The 17,213-nt window shown below is 47.9% G+C and overlaps 1 protein-coding gene across 4 annotated transcripts in view; it reads right to left on the bottom strand.

The window, feature by feature from the left end:
- The window catches only part of AK7 (adenylate kinase 7), a 75,973-nt gene extending 64,273 nt beyond the window's left edge, over positions 1–11,700 (bottom strand). For 2 of the 4 annotated variants that reach the window (XM_072839859.1, XM_072839860.1), the window contains exons 1-3: positions 11,544–11,700; positions 5,562–5,750; positions 407–515 (exon numbers count right to left, since the gene is read on the bottom strand). In XM_072839859.1, coding sequence (XP_072695960.1) covers positions 407–515; positions 5,562–5,750; positions 11,544–11,648 — 403 coding nt within the window. In that variant the 5' untranslated portion in view covers positions 11,649–11,700. Of the gene's footprint in view, positions 1–406; positions 516–5,561; positions 5,751–5,997; positions 6,156–10,931; positions 10,948–11,543 lie in introns of those variants that run through there. The other 2 variants (XM_072839861.1, XM_072839862.1) reach the window with 2 other exon arrangements.
- Positions 11,701–17,213: the final 5,513 nt, after the last annotated feature.

Here is a 17,213-nt window from a genome sequence, read left to right as displayed (position 1 = left end):
TAAACTCTTGAAGACTTTCATATGCCTCAGCTTCTCTTTTTTTTTTTCCCCAAGATTTTATTTATTTATTCATGAGAGACACACAGAGAGAGGCAGAGACACAGGCAGAGGGAGAAGCAGGCTCCATGCAGGGAGCCCGATGTGGGACTCGATCCCGGGACTCCAGGATCACACCCTGGGCCAAAGGCAGGTGCCAAACCGCTGAGCCACCCAGGGATCCCAAGGTTCTCTTTTTACGCTATCCAAAGGCATCTTCATTAGCCTAATTTCATTTCACATTTTAGATAAGTCTCAGATCGGTTTTTCTCATGCTCCTAATTTGCCTCGTGGTCATTAGATGGCTCTTAGGTTAAATAAGTTGCCGCAAAGCAGGGTCCCTGGTGACAGAAGGGAGCGGTTCACTGACCAGAGACTGCCCAGATGGCCTCCTCAGCTTGCTGTGGGTTCTCAGTGATGTTATAAACAATGACGTCACACTCCAGGAGGCGCATGAGGAGGTCTTCCCGAGAGATGACCTGAAAAAGAGAATTGACAGTCGTTTGTTGCGAGGAGCCGATCTTAATATTTAGTCAGAATGACAACTTTCAAATTAGATTCACTGCAGATGGAAGTGTCCTACAGGAAACATTCGCAGGATTTCTATTTAAAATGAAATGTTGGCTCTCTGCTGTATGTAGTTTCCAAGTAACAAATAAGTCTATGAAAATAGCTGGGAACAGATGATTAAAAAAAAATGCACGATGATCTTAGGTACTATTTCTGCGGGCTGTTGAAGCTCCAATTCCGAAGGGAAGGATTACAACACACTGGAAGAAAATGTGTGAGGCATTTGAAACTAACTCCAACTCTAGGCAAGATTAGTTATGTGTCATGAATCATTCGGAAGTGCTGATGAGTGATTAATGTGGATTGTTGCACAGTCCTCAAGATGGAATTAATCCGTCCCTCTTAGTAGAGGTAAGGTGCCTTATGACAGTTGACAGTGGGGAATATTTTAAAAATATGGAAACTTTTAATGGGTAAAAATATAAAGTTCTTACATTAGGCAAAAGTAACTTTGGTGATCATTTGTGTTTTGAGTAGTCACTCCTTCCTACGTGGATGCCAGCACGGTCCCTAGGACTCCTGCACCATGGGCACGTATTACCAGAACCGTGAGAGGATCCTGCATTTCCAAATCAGGATTTGCATTTGCTATTACTTCAGTTACCGGGAGGATCAGAGATGCCCCCACAGTTCTTTGACCGGTTGCTTTAAAGCAGAACATTTCAGATCAGACGCGGTCTCTCACCACATACCTTGGTTAGAGAACAAAAGCAAAGTGAATGCCTTTCCATATAAAGAGAGGACCACCCTGGCAGGGTTAATGCATCCCTGCTAAACCCACTGCTGCAGACAGCCAGGTTCCCTAAGGCCTTTTGCATCTAGCTGTACTCACTCCTGAGGGCTGCTGTCACTTAGTGTCACAAACGGAGTGGCTTAAATAACGGAAATCCACGTCCCACAGTCTGGGGGCTGCAAGTGTTGGTGTTTGTGATTGTAAGGCTCCGGACTGCTGCAGCCTTGCTGCCAGGCTGCGAATGAAGTCACCCTTAGAGGAAGGCAGAGCCCAGGATGGGGTAGGAAAAGCAGCAGCTGCCCCTGGATCATGCCAGCCCTGAAGCTGTATCTTTCTTTAGACCACCAGCCACATAAACTGAAGAATTTCCTTATTTACTAAGCCAGTTTATGTTGCCTTTTCCCCCTAGGATTTGCAACCCCAAACAGCCCAAACTGTTAAAGAGAACAAGGTCTTGAATAAAAATGAGGAGGAAGGCACCCGCATGGCTCAGTCGATTAAGCGTCTGCCTTCGGCTCAGGTCATGATCCTGAGGTCCTGGGATCGAGTCCTGCATTGGGCTCCCTGCCCAGTGGGGAGTCTGCTTCTCCTTCTGTCCCTAGCCCCTGCTCATGCTGTTTTTCATGCTCTCAAATAAATAAATAAATAAAATCTTTTTAAAAAACTAAATAAAAACAAGGAGGCTAAAAGACAGAGTGGTCTTGCAGAGGAGTATAATAAATTTGATTTGGGGTACGCTGATTCAGAAATGCCGGCAGGACTCCTGGGGGAGGGCGCCAGAGGGCAGCTGGGTTTGGAGGTCAACAGGGCTGGCAACAGATTTGAATGGCATTGCCTCCTATAGGGGCGCTGAAGCCATAGGACTGGACAAGATTTAGGAGGGATGTCCATTAGGAGAAAGGAGAGTGCTGTGGGGAAAACTGAATTTAAAGGGGGCCTCCAGGGATGCCTGGGTGGCTCAGTGGTTGAGCGTACGCCTTTGACTAAGGGTGTGATCCCAGGGTCCTGGGATCGAGTCCCGCACTGGACTCCCTGCAGGGAGCCTGCTTCTCCCTCTGCCTGGGTCTCTGCCTCTTTCTCTGCATCTCTCATGAATAAATAAAATCTTTTTCTTTTTTTTTTTTTAAAAAGCAGCCTCAGATGCACAAGGGAAGTCAGGGTGTGAAGGCAGCAGAAAGGGGAAGGAGACTTTCTCCTGGAAGCCAGGGAAGACAGGACTTTGGGAATTAGGAGCTCACTGGTGACACTGGCCAGGGCCTTTCCTGTGATGTGGTAGGGACAGAGCCTGATGGCATTGGGCTGACAAATGACCAGGGAGTGCAGGAGTGAGCCTGGCAAGGGTGCAGTGGTGGCAAGGGCTGGGGGCGGGGGTGCAGAGGAAGAGGCCTGTAGCCAGCAGGGAGGCCAAATGCTATTCTCAAAGGGCTGATGGTTATACTCTGTGTGACCCCAATAGACAATAACCATGTCAACCATGAAGGGTGACATGTGTGATGATGTAGGCGAGTAAAGCTGCTATGGGAGTACAAGAAAAGAGCTTGGAGGCCAAACGAGGCGTGGGGAAGAAATGGGAAACACTGAGGGCTTCCTGGAGGAGGTGACATCCTGCGTGCAATCTCGATGAATAGGCCCGGGGTGGGGTTGGAAGAGGACAGGCTGTTGCAGGATGCGGTGCGTGCAAAGCCAGACGGTAGGGTCTGAAGAGCGGCAGGCAGGGTGATGAGAGGTGTCTCTTCTCATCCTCTCAGGGATGTCTAAATGTCTCATGAGGATGATTGCGTTGCATCTGTCACGGGGAAGCAGTGAAACCACTGGAGAAATGTAAAGATGGGTCGAAATTTAGATGGACATACTAGTGCTTCAGCAAGACTTGGCTTTTTTTTTTTTTCAAGATTTTATTTATTTATTTATTCATGGGAGACACAGAGAGAGAGAGAGGCAGAGACACAGGCAGAGGGAGAAGCAGGCTCCATGCAGGGAGCCCGACGTGGGACTCGATCCCGGGACTCCAGGGTCACGCCCTGGACTGAAGGCAGGTGCTCAGCCACTGAGCCACCAGGTGACCTTTTTTTTTTTTTTTTTTTTTTTTAAGGCTTGGCTTTAGACTGAACATTTTTCTCTTCTTCATTCTTGCAGCCTCCCTCCCCCCCTTTATTTGCTTTTCTATAGAATCCTTTGTTCCAGGAACTTGGTATCGGTATCGATATTGACGTCCTGTTGACCTCAACGTGTACTTAGCACCGAGACTGGCGCCAGCGCTGTCAGGAGACCACCTTGACGGGAGGAGGCAGGCTGGCAGCCCCGACCCGACCCTTCACATGCGCTGTTTTCCTGTAAAACCTCTCAGCCTTTTGCCCCCAGTGGGTCTGCAGGGTTTTTTCCATTTTTTCAAGTTTTTATTTAAACTCCAGTTGGTTGACATACACTGTAAAATTAGTTTCAGGTGCAGGATTTCTTGATTCTTCACTTACATGTGACACCCAGTGCACATCATGGCAAGTGCCTCCCCTTAACGCCCATCACCCAGTTGCCCCATCCCTCCACCCACCTCCCCTCCAGCAACCCTCAGTTTCTCTTCTATAGTTAACAGTCTGTTTTCTGGTTTGCTTCTCTTTCTCCAACCCCCCTCCCCTGGGTTCATCTGTTTTGTTTCTTAAATTCCACATGTGAGTGAGCTCATATGGTATTTGTTTTTCTCTGACAGACTTATTTCGCTTAGCATGATACTCTCTAGCTCCAACCACGTTGTTGTAAATGGCAAGATTTCGTTCCTTTGGATGGCTGAGTAATATTCCAGTGTATTTATATACCACATCTTCTTTATGCATTCACCTGTCCATGGACATTTGGGCCCTCTCCATAATTTGGCTCTCGTAGATAATGCTGCTATGAACACTGGATGCATATATCTCTTGGAATCTGTATTTTTTGCATCCTATGGGTAAATGCCTAGTAGTGCACTTGCTGGCTTGTAGAGTAATTCTATTTTTAACTTTTTGAGCAAACTCCGTAGTGTTTTCCAGAGTGGCTGCACCTCTTTGCATCCCCACTAACAGTGCATGAGGGTTCCCCCTTCTCTGCATCCTCACCAACATCTGGTATTTCCTGCGCTGTGGATTTTAGTCATTCTGACATATCGGAGGTATCTTATTGTGGTTTTGACTTGTATCGCCCTCATGATGAGCGATGTTGAGCATCTTTTCATGTGCCTGTTAGCCATCTGGATGTCTTCTTTGGAAAAATGTCGGTTCACATCTTCTGCCCGTTTTTAAACTGGGTCTGCAGTTTTGAAGGCATTAGCCTGTTGCAGCCTCCTTTGCCTGGCAAAGTAATAAAACTATTGTTCCTCTTTATCCCCAAATTCTGTCTTCATGTAATATTTCACCTCCAGAGCACAGAGGTAGGTTTTCAACGACAGTAGCACTGTTGCTCAATAAGCCAGCAATATCTATTACTATTGAGTGGTTTATTACCAAAGGAGGTTTTTCTTTCACAGAAAGTACCCACTGGACCCAGGGTAGTTGGGTAATGTAGAATCATATACATTTTATTTTATTTTTTAAAGACTTTATTTATTTATTCATAAGAGACACACACACAGAGAGAGAGAGAGAGGCAGAGATACAGGCAGAGGGAGAAGCAAGCTCCATGCTGGGAGCCTGATGTGGGACTCGATCCCGGGACCCCAGGATCATGCCCAGGGCTGAAGGCAGATGCTCAACCACTGAGCCGCCAGGCGTCCCAGGGGTCAGATGCATTTTAAACACAGTTTGGAAATTTTGGGAAGAAGTAGAGGGAGAGAGAAAATCTTAAGCAGGCTCTGTGCTGTGTGCAGCACAGAGCCTGACACAGGTCTCAATCTCACAACCCTGAGATCATGACCTGAGCCGAAATTAAGAATCTGATGCTTAACAGACTGAGCCACCCCAGCGCCCTAAGATTAGAAATTTTATGAGTCTAAAAGTCCAGATTAGATCCATCCCTTCCAAGAATATCTAATTTAAATTCTTTGCTCCAGGCAAGACAAACATTTAAAGTAGAGACGATGGTGGTCCTCCGTCAGAGGAGAAACACCTGTCTCCACCTGTCCCTCACCCACTCCCACCCCCATGTTTGTGGAAGAGAGAAGGAGAAGCAAAGAATAAGAGCATAGTGTGAAGGTGTAGGAGCCCAGGTGACTCTGCCCTTGGGTCTCCTCTTAGCAAAAGCCACCAGGACTTACATCGTATGTCTCCAGGGCAAAGTCGGGCCGAACGCTTTCGAGCTTGGAGAGCGTGCCCACGATCTGGAACATGCCTTCCTTCAGTTTGGCTGATGAGGCTTCAGGCATGGTTGACTTATTTTCATCTTCTTCCTCCTCCTCCTCTGTAATTTCTTCGAGAGAAGCCCCAACTACACAGTTAGACAGAAACTGCAAGAAAACACACAGTGACTAAGAAAATGCTAAGAACAACTTAAAGTGAGGGCAGTCGGTGAAATGATTCTAAAAACTGACTTCTCTTGAGGGTTTGCAAGAGCCAGTGTGTTGTACGTTGTTCTCTTGCTAAAATTAACAATAACCACAGTGACATGGTGAAGTGGGTACTGTTAGGACGCTCTATTTTTATGGATGAGGAACTCAGGCTCAGAGGGCTTAAAGAATGTGGTTAAGGGGGCACCTGGGAGGCTCAGTGGTTGAGAGTCTGCCTTTGGCTCAGGTCGTGATCTCAGGGTCCCAGGATCGAGTCCCGCATCTGGATCCCTGCATGGAGCCTGCTTCTTCCTCTGCCTGTCTCTGCCTCTCTCTCTGTGTCTCTCATGAATAGATGGATAGAGTCTTAAAAAAAAAAAAAAGAAAAAAAAAAAAGAATGTGGTAAGGACATTCCCTGCTCTGGCAACAGGCTGGGCAGGGCTGCAGTCACTATATTGGTCTTATCTCATAGAAATGTAGAAATGGAAATACTATCCACTCAGGTCAATTAAATTGGCTCGTAGCTACAGTAACAGAAGTAAAAAGAAACCAGTGAAATGAATTTAAATAATGTTTTATTTAGCCCAACAGATTTGAAATATTACTAATTTAACATGTAATCGATACAAAAATGATTAATGAGAACCTTTAGGGTCCTTTTTGTTTATACTAAGTCTTTGAAATGCAGTGTGCACTTCACACTGAGCTCAGGCACGGTTCCCTTTGGACTTGCCACATTGGAAGATTCAATAGCCACATGTGGTCCTCAGTGGCTACCTTAATGACTAATGAAATAGAATCAAGCTGGCAAAAAGCAAAAACAAAACCCCAAAACCAAAGAGGGGCGCCTGGGTGGTTTAGTCAGTTAAGTGTGTGACTCCTGATTTCGGCTCAGGTCATGATCTCAGGATCATGAGATCAATCGAGCTTCCACTACTGGCCTCTGTGCTGGGCATGGAGCCTGCTTAAGATTCTCTCTCTCTCTCCCCCCCTCTGCCCCTTCCCCCTCACCTTGCTAGAATGTGATCTCTCTCTCTCTCAAAAGGAAAAAAAAAAAAAAAGAATAAGGTTGGCAAAGTTCTGTTTCTTATTTACACAAGTTATCCTTGGGAATGATTTTGTAATGTTTAAGTTTCATATATACATATGTGCATATATATTATATACATATATACTTACACGTTTATCATTATTTATATATAAATAATGATTTCATTTTAATTTGCAATTTAAGCATCTGTAAGTAATCATGGCATTATCACATGTTGGGAGGAAAAAAAAAATACCGAAACCAAACAAACCAGAAGTCCCACCTCATTTATTTCGATAAAAATCAGTTTGAGTTAGTAATGCAAGATTATCAGGTTCGACCACTTATGGGAATATATTTCTTCCAAGTATGTCATATATTTTCATTTCTTGCTCAAACATACATATTCAATTTTATTATCCCACTTCCCAAAGACACTGATGTCCGGCTGTAAGGAACTTCCCAGAGATTGCACGGGCAGGGTGGGGTGCAACTAGACCTTCTGATCCCCAAGGCAGCATGTGTGCCACAACTGCCACCCTATTCTCTCCCAGGGATGAGTGGGGGAGAGGCACCGGGGGCAGGGGACCTGGTGGTGTTGCGCAGCTGGGTGGGGGGCCTGAAGACTAGAGACCCAGCCTCCATTTCTTTTAAATGCTCCATATCCCCACTCCCCTGTTGCTTGCTATGGAGAACAATTCCCTAAAATTTTGGAATTAGAGATCCAAAATTTTGGAACTAGTCAAGGAATAACCGAAAAATTCTGTTATTGATAAGCTTTTGGACAAGATCTCTACACACTAAAAGAAAATGGTTTGTTCTAAAAATACTATGCTGTAAAAAAATAATCAGAGCTCAAAAGAGGGTAAAGGAAAAGGTAAATTCTCTTGCCTCCCACCATCCTAATCTCAATCAGGACACCTCCCTTTTTAAAATAATCCAGGGGGGACCTGGGTGGCTCAGTCCGTTAAGCACTAAGCACCCAACTGTTGATTTCGGCTCAGGTCATGATCTCAGAGTCGTGGGATCCAGTCCCACGTGGGCCTTATGCTCTGCACTGTGTCGGCTTGTTCCTCTCCGTTTGCTCCTCCCAGTCCCCCCACCCCCTTAAACAAATACAACCTTTAAAAAAAAAATCCAATAGTTTTCATTGGAGCTAGAATATAAACCAAACTCCTGACCCTCCTCCTCACCCCCATTCTGGATCCTGCTTTGTTAATTTATGCAACAGAAATCACTGGAGTTCTGATCACACGTGGGGCAGCAGTTAGCTGCTAGGCAGGGCCACCTTCTGACTTTCATGGGCCCTTTTCTCCAAGAAAAAAAATACTAAAAATTTTATTTTGGGGCATCTGGGTAGCTCAGTTGGTTAAGCATCTGCCTTCGGCTCAGGTCTTGATCTTAGGATCCTGGGATCAAGTCCTGCATTGGGCTCCCTGCTCAGCGGGGAGCCCTCCACACCCACTCTCTCTTTCTCTGCTCCTCCCCCCGGCCCCCTACTTGTGTTCTCTCTCTCTGTCAAATAAACAAATAAAAATCTTAAAAATAAATAAAAATTGTATTTCATGACTGTATTGCCCCTGAAGACCCATAATCTTTGGCTCTAAAATTTCATTTGCTTCCTCCTGATTTTAAAAGAAAAAAATTTTAAACCATTTTTCTTTCTTCTTTTTTAAGATTTTATTTATTTATTCATGAGAGACACAGAGAGAGGCAGAGACACAGCAGAGGGAGAAGCAGGCTTGCTGCGGGGAGCCCAATGCAGGACTCGATCCTGGGACTCCAGGATCACACCCTGGGCTGAACGCAGACACTTGACCGCTGAGCCACCAGGGCGTCCCTGATTTTAAAAGATATTAAGACATTTTTGTGGGCCGCCAAGTTTTGTGGGCTCTGGGCACTGTGCCTGCTGGCCGGGGGCCCCGATTTCCTGCACCCTCACCTCCCTGTCCTCCGACTCCCACCTCAGAACCTCTGCCTCTGCTGTGCCCTGAGCCCTGGCTCCTCTGGCTCGATCCTCATCTAAAGGTTGAGGTTAAGGCCAGCTTTAAGGAGAGCACTTTCTGAGACTTGAAAGCAGCTGCCCTCTCGCACCAGCCAATCTTCTCTCTTTCTTTCAAAGTACCTATCACAATAGAAATGCTGCATTTGCTCAAAAAATTGTGACTCCTTCCAGAGAGGCAAGGTCATCAAAGACAGCACCTGCTTTCTTATCCACTGTGTAGTTCTCTATGCCTGCTACTCAGCAGGTGTTCATGAAGGTATGAGGCAGTAATAGTGATGTGTCTTGTCTATATTTTGAGACTTTTTTTTTTTTACTTTAGTTTTTAAAAAAGATTTATTTATTTGAGAGAGAGAGAATGGAGGGAGGGGCCCAGAGAGAATCTTCAAACAGACTCCCCGTAGGGTGTGGAGCTCACTATCCTGAGATCATGAGCTGAGCTGAAACCAAGAGTTGGAAGCTCAATCGACTGAGCCACCCAGGTGTCTCTATTTTGAGACATTTCCTGTGAATAGATCATCTCTATTTATTTTTATTTTTTGATCATCTCTATTTATTTATCTACCTACCTATATTCTATTTGTATCTATCTTTTTGAAAGACATGAATCACTACATACCACATCTGTCTTTTTAATGCTTCCTCTCTTTAAATAATTTTTTTTTTTTTACTGTATTTTTTCATTTTGTCTCCTGGTTCTTTCTCAGCCCCCCTTACTTTTCCAGTAATGTAGAAGATAGAGCATGTATTTTTAGTCTCTTGCAGTAGATACATATTATATACGATGGACATACTGTTAAAAAGACAAAATTCCACTGAGAACACTTGAAGATATAATTGCCTTTACTAAGTCATGAATTGAGCAGCCACTCCATCTAGCAAGCTAGGGAGCTCTGAGAAGCTGCTCAAAATGGAAAGTTTTTATAGGAAGGAGGGTGGGGTGAGGAGTTATTAGCACAAAAAGAAAGGATTGTTTTAGCTAGGTCACCTTGCCTTAGGGAAGAGGGGAGTCTAACGCAGATTGCTTCATCTTCCTTTGGGGAATGGAGAGAGCCTTGTGACAGATAACTCATGGGTGCCAACCAGGGAATTCCAGACTGATTGTGTTAAAATTCCACTCCTGGAGAGGTTGAAACTACAGTGGAGTCTAGGTTTGCTGTCCTGAGGGCAAATGACTCCACCATGGGCCCTCGTGGCTTCCTTTTTAACAACACCATCACGTATAAATACATGTTATTGCATGCCATATATACAATATCCTATTTTTACATATAAGTTATCTTCCTAAATCTCTATTTTTTTTTTTTGGACTGATCAACTTTAGATGGTGTACTGGGTTGAATAGTGGTCCCCTACTCCATTCCCATCCCCCATTTGGAAATTGGGTCTTTGCAGATGTAATCAAGTTAAAATGAGGTCATATTGGATTAGAGTGGGCTCTAATTTAATGACTGGTGTCCTAACAAGGGGGAAATTTGGCCAGAGGGACCCTTGAGGAGAACCCCATGGGAAGGCAGAGGCCGAGGTTGGAGTGATGAGTCTACAAGCCAAGAGGTGTGAGAATTGCCGGCAAGCACCTGAATCTTCCTCACAGATTTTATAAGGAACCAACACTTTGCCAACACTTTGACTCCAGGCTTCTGGCCTCCAGAACCAAGACAGAATAAAGTGTGTTGTTTTAAGCCACCCAGCGTAAGGTAATTTGTGATCACAGCCCTAGGAAACCAGTACAGGTGGTATAGGCTGTGGCCACATCCTATTTTAGGAAGCCTATGTTGTCTGAAAATGCGATCATTAGCCTCAGAGAAGTCCGCCCCGGGGAGGTTGCGCTTCTGTGTAGCTCTGGAGGGTAGGGTTGAGATGAAGGAGTCCTGCGGGCAAGTGATAAAATTATGGCTTCTTTTGATTACTGAGTATTTTAAGATGAAGGGCCTCGGGATCCCCTCCTAGAATAATATCCTCACTTCTCAGGGCTAAAGATGAAGGGTGGGGAGTTTAGTGGGACTCGGGGCCCAAACAGCGCCTGGCACATAATAGACCCTCAAACTGTATGTTGAAGGGATGGACGAATGAATACGCTTGGTTGGGCCACATAACCACTGGACTTACCTGCCGGTTGCCTGCCTAGATGCGGTGCGTGGGGAAGGAGAACCGGAGGCCTGGGCTCTGGGTCCAGGTCAGGCTCCCAACTTCCTATGTGAACTGAGGCAAGTTCCTTCCTCCCTCTGAGCCTCAGTTTCCTTTCATTAACGGGGGAGGAGCCAGCGCTGGACTGGCCATCTCCAGACACCTGGGCTTCCAGCTGGGGCTCTGCGTGAGGACTGGTACCCGGGACACGAGGGACCCTCCTTTCGGAAAGGCTGTGGCGCGGACTCTCCCTGGGTTCGGGGGGCTCGGGAGCTGCGGGCGGGGGGCTGCGGGAGGGGGGCTCGGGGCTTGGAGCTGGGGCAGGGGGCTGGGGCGGGGGGCTCAGGAGCTGGGGCTGGGGGCTGCGGGAGGGGGGCTCGGGGCTTGGAGCTGGGGCGGGGGGCTCAGGAGCTGGGGCTGGGGGCTGCAGGAGGGGGGCTGGGGCTTGGAGCTGGGGCAGGGGGCTGGGGCGAGGGGCTCAGGAGCTGGGGCTGGGGGCCGCGGGAGGGGGGCTCGGGAGCTGGGGGCCTGGGTGTTGGGGGCGGGGCGCTGGGGCCGCGGGCTGGGGCTCGGCTCTGACCCGCCGCCGCTCACCTTCCCGATGTTCCCGCTGCTGTATGAATCCAGGTGGTTTACAAACACCCTCTGGACGCGGATAACTTTCTCGGTGGCTGCAGTAACTTCCTCCTCCTCAGCCATGGCGGGAGCCCCACTGGTTGCTAAGGAGGAAGCGTCCGTCTGGTTGCCAAGGAGGCAGGGCGGGGGCGGGCCCTCCGGGAGCGGGGCCTCAGCGCGGGGCGGGCCCTCCGGGGGCGGGGCCTTGGCGCGGGGCGGGCCCTTCGGGAGCGGGGCTCCAGGCGCGGGGCGGGGACTCCGGGGGCGGGGCCGGGCCTCCGGGGCGGGGTCTAGACGCGGGGCGGGCCCTCTGGGGGCGGGGTCTAGGCGCGGGGCGGGCCTTCCGGGGGCGGGGCCTCGGCGCGGGGCGGGCCCTTCGGGAGCGGGGCTCCAGGCGCGGGGCGGGGCCTCCAGGGGCGGGGTCTAGACGCGGGGCGGGGCCTCTGGGGGCGGAGCCTCTGGGGGCGTGGTCTAGACGCGGGGGCCGGGCCTCTGGGGGCGGGGGTCTAGACGCGGGGCGGGGGCCTCTGGGGGCGGGGTCTAGGCGCGGGGCGGGCCTTCCGGGGGCGGGGCCTCGGCGCGGGGCGGGCCCTTCGGGAGCGGGGCTCCAGGCGCGGGGCGGGGACTCCGGGGGCGGGGCCGGGCCTCCGGGGCGGGGTCTAGACGCGGGGCGGGCCCTCTGGGGGCGGGGTCTAGGCGCGGGGCGGGCCTTCCGGGGGCGGGGCCTCGGCGCGGGGCGGGCCCTTCGGGAGCGGGGCTCCAGGCGCGGGGCGGGCCCTTCGGGAGCGGGGCTCCAGGCGCGGGGCGGGGCCTCCAGGGGCGTGGTCTAGACGCGGGGCGGGGCCTCTGGGGGCGGAGCCTCTGGGGGCGTGGTCTAGACGCGGGGGCCGGGCCTCTGGGGGCGGGGTCTCGGCGCGGGGCGGGGCCTCTGGGGGCGGGGTCTAGGCGCGGGGCGGGGCCTCCGGGGGCGGGGCCTCGGCGCGGGGCGGGGCCTCCGGTTTCCCGCTTGGGGGGTCTCCCCGCCCCGCTCCCCACGGGCTTGGCTCCCAGCCCGCTGCTCTCCCGCGCGGCGAGTCCTCCTTCCGAGCCTCTTGGGGCCCGGCGACGGGGCCACGTGACCCCCACCCCCTTTCATCGCTTTAGTCCGACCCTCGCCAAACCCGCAGGACTCTGCCGAACGAGGAGACCCCGAGCCCGCCCCTGGGTGTCCGACCCGAGGGGTGAGCGTCCTCCCGCGGGAGCAGCTGCGGCCGCGCATCCCGGGTCCAGGATGCCCGAGGGACGGCGTGCGCCGCCTCCCCGCGCCTGTCCTGTGGCTGCGACCCCGCGGGCGCAGGGGTCACCCCATTCTCGACGGGCTGGGATTTAGGCTTTTGACCTTTCCAGATGAGATTATACACGCAGGTGCTCAGCTAAGCCGACACATTAAAAGATGACGTTCAGTTTGTCCTATCACCGGACCACAAGCGTCCTGGTGGACATCCTCCTGCCCGTGGCTCGGAATAGTCAGGTTCTATTGAAATACTTCGTGCTCTGAACAATAACTTGTTAAATGTAAATGTTTAACACATATACCAATTAAAAAAAATTTTTTTTTCTTTAACTGATTGCCTCAAAAAAAAAAAAAAAATGTGTCCCGGGAGTTCCAGCCAGCTTGGAGGCTCTGGGCGTTCAGCAGATCTGGCCTTGAATTCCATTTGTGGGAGGTTGGGATAAATCGGCTGTAAAACAGGAGTGAAATCACCAGCCTCACAGGGCTATTAGGATTAAATAAGAAATACATGACAGCCTTTGCTGAAGGGGTGTCCAAAGGCGAACTTGCCTTTCTTTTTCCTGCAACGGTAAGGCCCATTTCTGTAAATGGGAGACTTTCATGCCTTTTTTTTGTCTCCACCTGTTTTCAATTAATTGGTTATTAATTTATTATTAGTTCATTAACTAATGGTGGATGAGAGGGAGAGAGAATCTTAGGCAGGATCCACAGAGGATCCAGTACAGAGCCTGATGCTGGGCTGGATCACAACCCTGAGACTTGAGCCAAAATCAAGAGTTGGATGCTTAACTGACTGAGCCTCCCTGGCACCCCCCGCCTTCTTTTTTATACAGGTCTCATAAAACTTGTTTTGGTAAAATAATTAACACTTTGAAATTTTGCATTCAATCTGGGAACAGCTTGCTCATAGCAACATTCTATTTTTAAAATTATCAACAAGATGTAAAAATATTCATGCAGGACCTGTGCAAAGCTTGATGGAGTGGGTATTCTTTGACATTCTTTCAAATAACTTGTTAGTTCAAATTCTCTAGAATTCACTGGATGCCTCCTTTTGATTTTTAGTTTGTCCTTGTTGATATGCGGCTCAGCAGGTAAGTATTCTGAAAGCTCTTCAACTGTATGCGTTACTAGAAAATATTTCACCTTGTTTCATTCTTGTTTATACTCCTAGTAACAGCTAAAAGAGCTAGCACCATAGTTTTTTAAGTGGATGGCTTCGAACAAATTTTACATCTATCATATTGGTAGGTGAAAAAATGAGATTCTATTATATCAACAAGTAATGTACCTTTCTTTTACTATTACTCCCTTCTTTTTTCAAAGTCAGCTTTCATATACAGGCATACCTTGGAGAATTTTGGTTTCCAGACCACCACAATAAAGTGAATATTGCAACAAAGCTAGTGCAATGAATTTTTTGGTTTTCAAGTGCATATAAAAATTATGTTTGCCTTATACTGTAGTTAAGTGTTCTGTAGGAGTATGTCTAAAAAACTAATGTCCATGCCATAATTAAATAATACTTTATTGCTAAAAAAAATGCTATCATTTGAGCTCTCAGCAAGGGTCTTGCCTCAATGTTGATGGCTGTTGACTGATCAGGATGGTGGGTGCTGAAGGCTGGGGAGGCTGGGGCGATATCTTAAAATAAGACAATTAAGTTTGCAGCTCAATGGACACTTCAAGAATGATTTCTCTACCATGTGATGCCGTTTGATATAGTGTTTTGCCCACAGTAGAACTTCTTTCAAAATTGGAGTCAATCCTCTCAAACCCTGCTGCTGCTCTATCAACTAAGTTTATGAAATACTAGACCTTTTGTTGTCATTTCAACAATCTTTACCAGTAGATTCCATCTGAAGAGACTCACTTTCTTAGCTCATCCATAAGAAGCGACACATTTGTTCAAGTTTTGTTGTGAGACTGAAGCAATTCAGTCCCATCTTCATGCTCCTTGCTGTTTCCACCCCCATCTGCAGTTTCTTCCTCTCCTGAAGTCTTGAACCCCTCAGTCATCCATGGGGGTTAGAATGAACTTCTTCCAAACTCCTATTAATGTTGGTCTTTTGACCTCTTCTCGTGAGTCACGGATGTTTTTCATGGCATCTAGAATGGTGAATCCTTTTTAGGTTTTCAATTGACTTTGTCCAGATCCATCAGAGGTATAAGGCAGCTACACCTTTTTGAAATGTTTCTTAAGATTTGAAAGTCGAAATGACTTCTTGATACACGGGCTGCAGAAGAGATACGGTAGCAGGCACGAGAGTAACATTCATCTGAGTGCAGATCTCCATCCGAATTCTTGGGTGACCAGGTACATTGTCAATGAGCAGGAATTGTGCTTTTCTGAACAGTAGGTCTCAACAGGGGCTTAAAATATTTAGCAAACCATGCTGTAAACAGATGTGCTGCCACTCAGGCTTAGTTGTTCCATTTATAGAGCAGACAGTGTAATTCTTTTTTAAAAAAGATTTTATTATTTATTTGAAAGAGAGCGAGTGAGCATGGGGAGGGGCAGAGGGATAAGCAGACTCCACGCTGAGCCTGGAGCCCCATGCAGAGCTCAATCCCAACACCCCAGGATCATGACCTGAGCCACCTAGGCGTCTCTAGCATAATTCTTCGGTGCCCTACGATTTTGGAATGAAAACGAGTATTGGCTTCCTCTTAAAGTCACTGGAGCATTAGCTCCTGACAAGTCAGCCCGTCCTTGGAAGCCAGAGATTGACTTCTCTCTAGCTATCATAGTCCTAGAAGGTATCTTCTTCCAACAGAAGGCTGTTTCATCTACATTGAAAATATTTAGCGTAGCCACCTTTATCTTAGCTAGGTCTTCTGGATAGCTGGCTGCTTTGATTTGTACTTTATGTTATGGAGACATTGTCTTTCCTTAAAGCTCCTGACCAACCTCTACCAGCTCTGAACTTTTCTTCTGCAGCTTCTTCACCTCTCTCAATCTTCATAGAATTGAAGAGTTAAGGCTTTGCTCTGGATTAGGTTTTAGTATAAGGTAATGTGGTTGGTTGGTCCTCTCTCTACACTAACACTTTCTCCCCAAGAGCAATCAGGCTGTTTTGCTTTATCCTTGTGTATTCACTGGAGTAGCATTTTTTCCTTCAACTTTTCCTTTGCGTTCACATATGGGGTAACCTGGTGCAAGAGGCAGAGCTTTTGGCCTTTCTTGGCTTCCCACTTTTCCTTCACTAAATTTAATCATTTTTAGCTTTTGATATAAAGGGAGAGATGTGCAATCCTTCCTCTCATTTGAATACTTAAGAGGCCACTGTAGGGTTATTAATTGGCCTAATTTCAATATTGTTGTGTCTCAGGGAATACGGAGGTGCAAAGAGAGACAGAAAGAGGACAATGGCCCATTGGTGGAGCCCCAGGACGCAATTTATTAGTTAAGTTCACTACCCTTTATGGGCGTGGTTTGTGACACTGCCTAAAATTATAGCAGCATCAAAGATCACTGATTACCGTAGCAAATAGACCTTTGTGACAAAAAATCCTGCATTATGTATAAAGTGCAGTAAAATGAGGTGTGCCCGTAACCACAAAGTTCAGGTGATGCTTTTATCAACACACACACACACGATGGTTATAGTTGGTGGAGACAGAAGACTGGATTCTGACCCAACTCCAGTGTTCACAGGTGGGCTGCTGAGCATGCCCCTCTGTCTGTCCAAGAGTCAGCTGTCATCCACAAGATAAATGGGTTGAAGGTAGAGTTCTGAAGTCGATGTGCACACGTCAGAAACTGTATTTCTATCCTGCTCCCCTCGACAGCCAAACAGTACATTCTGTTTCTGAACCCTGTACAGAACTGCAGTGAGCGAGGGGAGGAAGCCAACCATCAGGACACCATTGGTGGCTGATTTGCTGTTGGTGACCTGGAGTAAAGGTGGGGAGGGTGTCGTCGTGGGAAAGGAGGTGGGCATTCTTTGTCTCTTCAAGGATCCTGGGAGTGAACACTCAACCCAGCTTGGTGCTTTTGCTAGAGAAACGTTCTTTAGCTGGTTGAAACCCTGGATCTGTTGTATTTCCCCTCCAATTAGTGCATACAGGCTAACGCAGAAATTGAGAGTATGAAGGGGATGAAAATGACCTATCTCATCACCTAGTGAGAGCTACTACTAACATTGTAGATTTTCCAGGAATAGATCATAGTTTTATATCCTTTTCTAAATCATGCAGTGTATTTTCCTATTGCCATTTTTTCATGATTTTTTAATGGCTGCATATTTTTCCATCAAGAGCACATGATGTGCTTTTTAGAGCCTTTCCAACTCTCCATTAAAGAAAATGAATATTCTTGTAGTGTATCTTCTGCTGAATCTTTTCTCCATGCTAGATTGCTAGGATATTACCAG

This window comes from Canis lupus, chromosome 9 (assembly GCF_048164855.1).
Source record: "Canis lupus baileyi chromosome 9, mCanLup2.hap1, whole genome shotgun sequence".
Taxonomy (NCBI): domain Eukaryota; kingdom Metazoa; phylum Chordata; class Mammalia; order Carnivora; family Canidae; genus Canis; species Canis lupus.
This window is presented reverse-complemented; position numbering and strand designations above follow the sequence as displayed.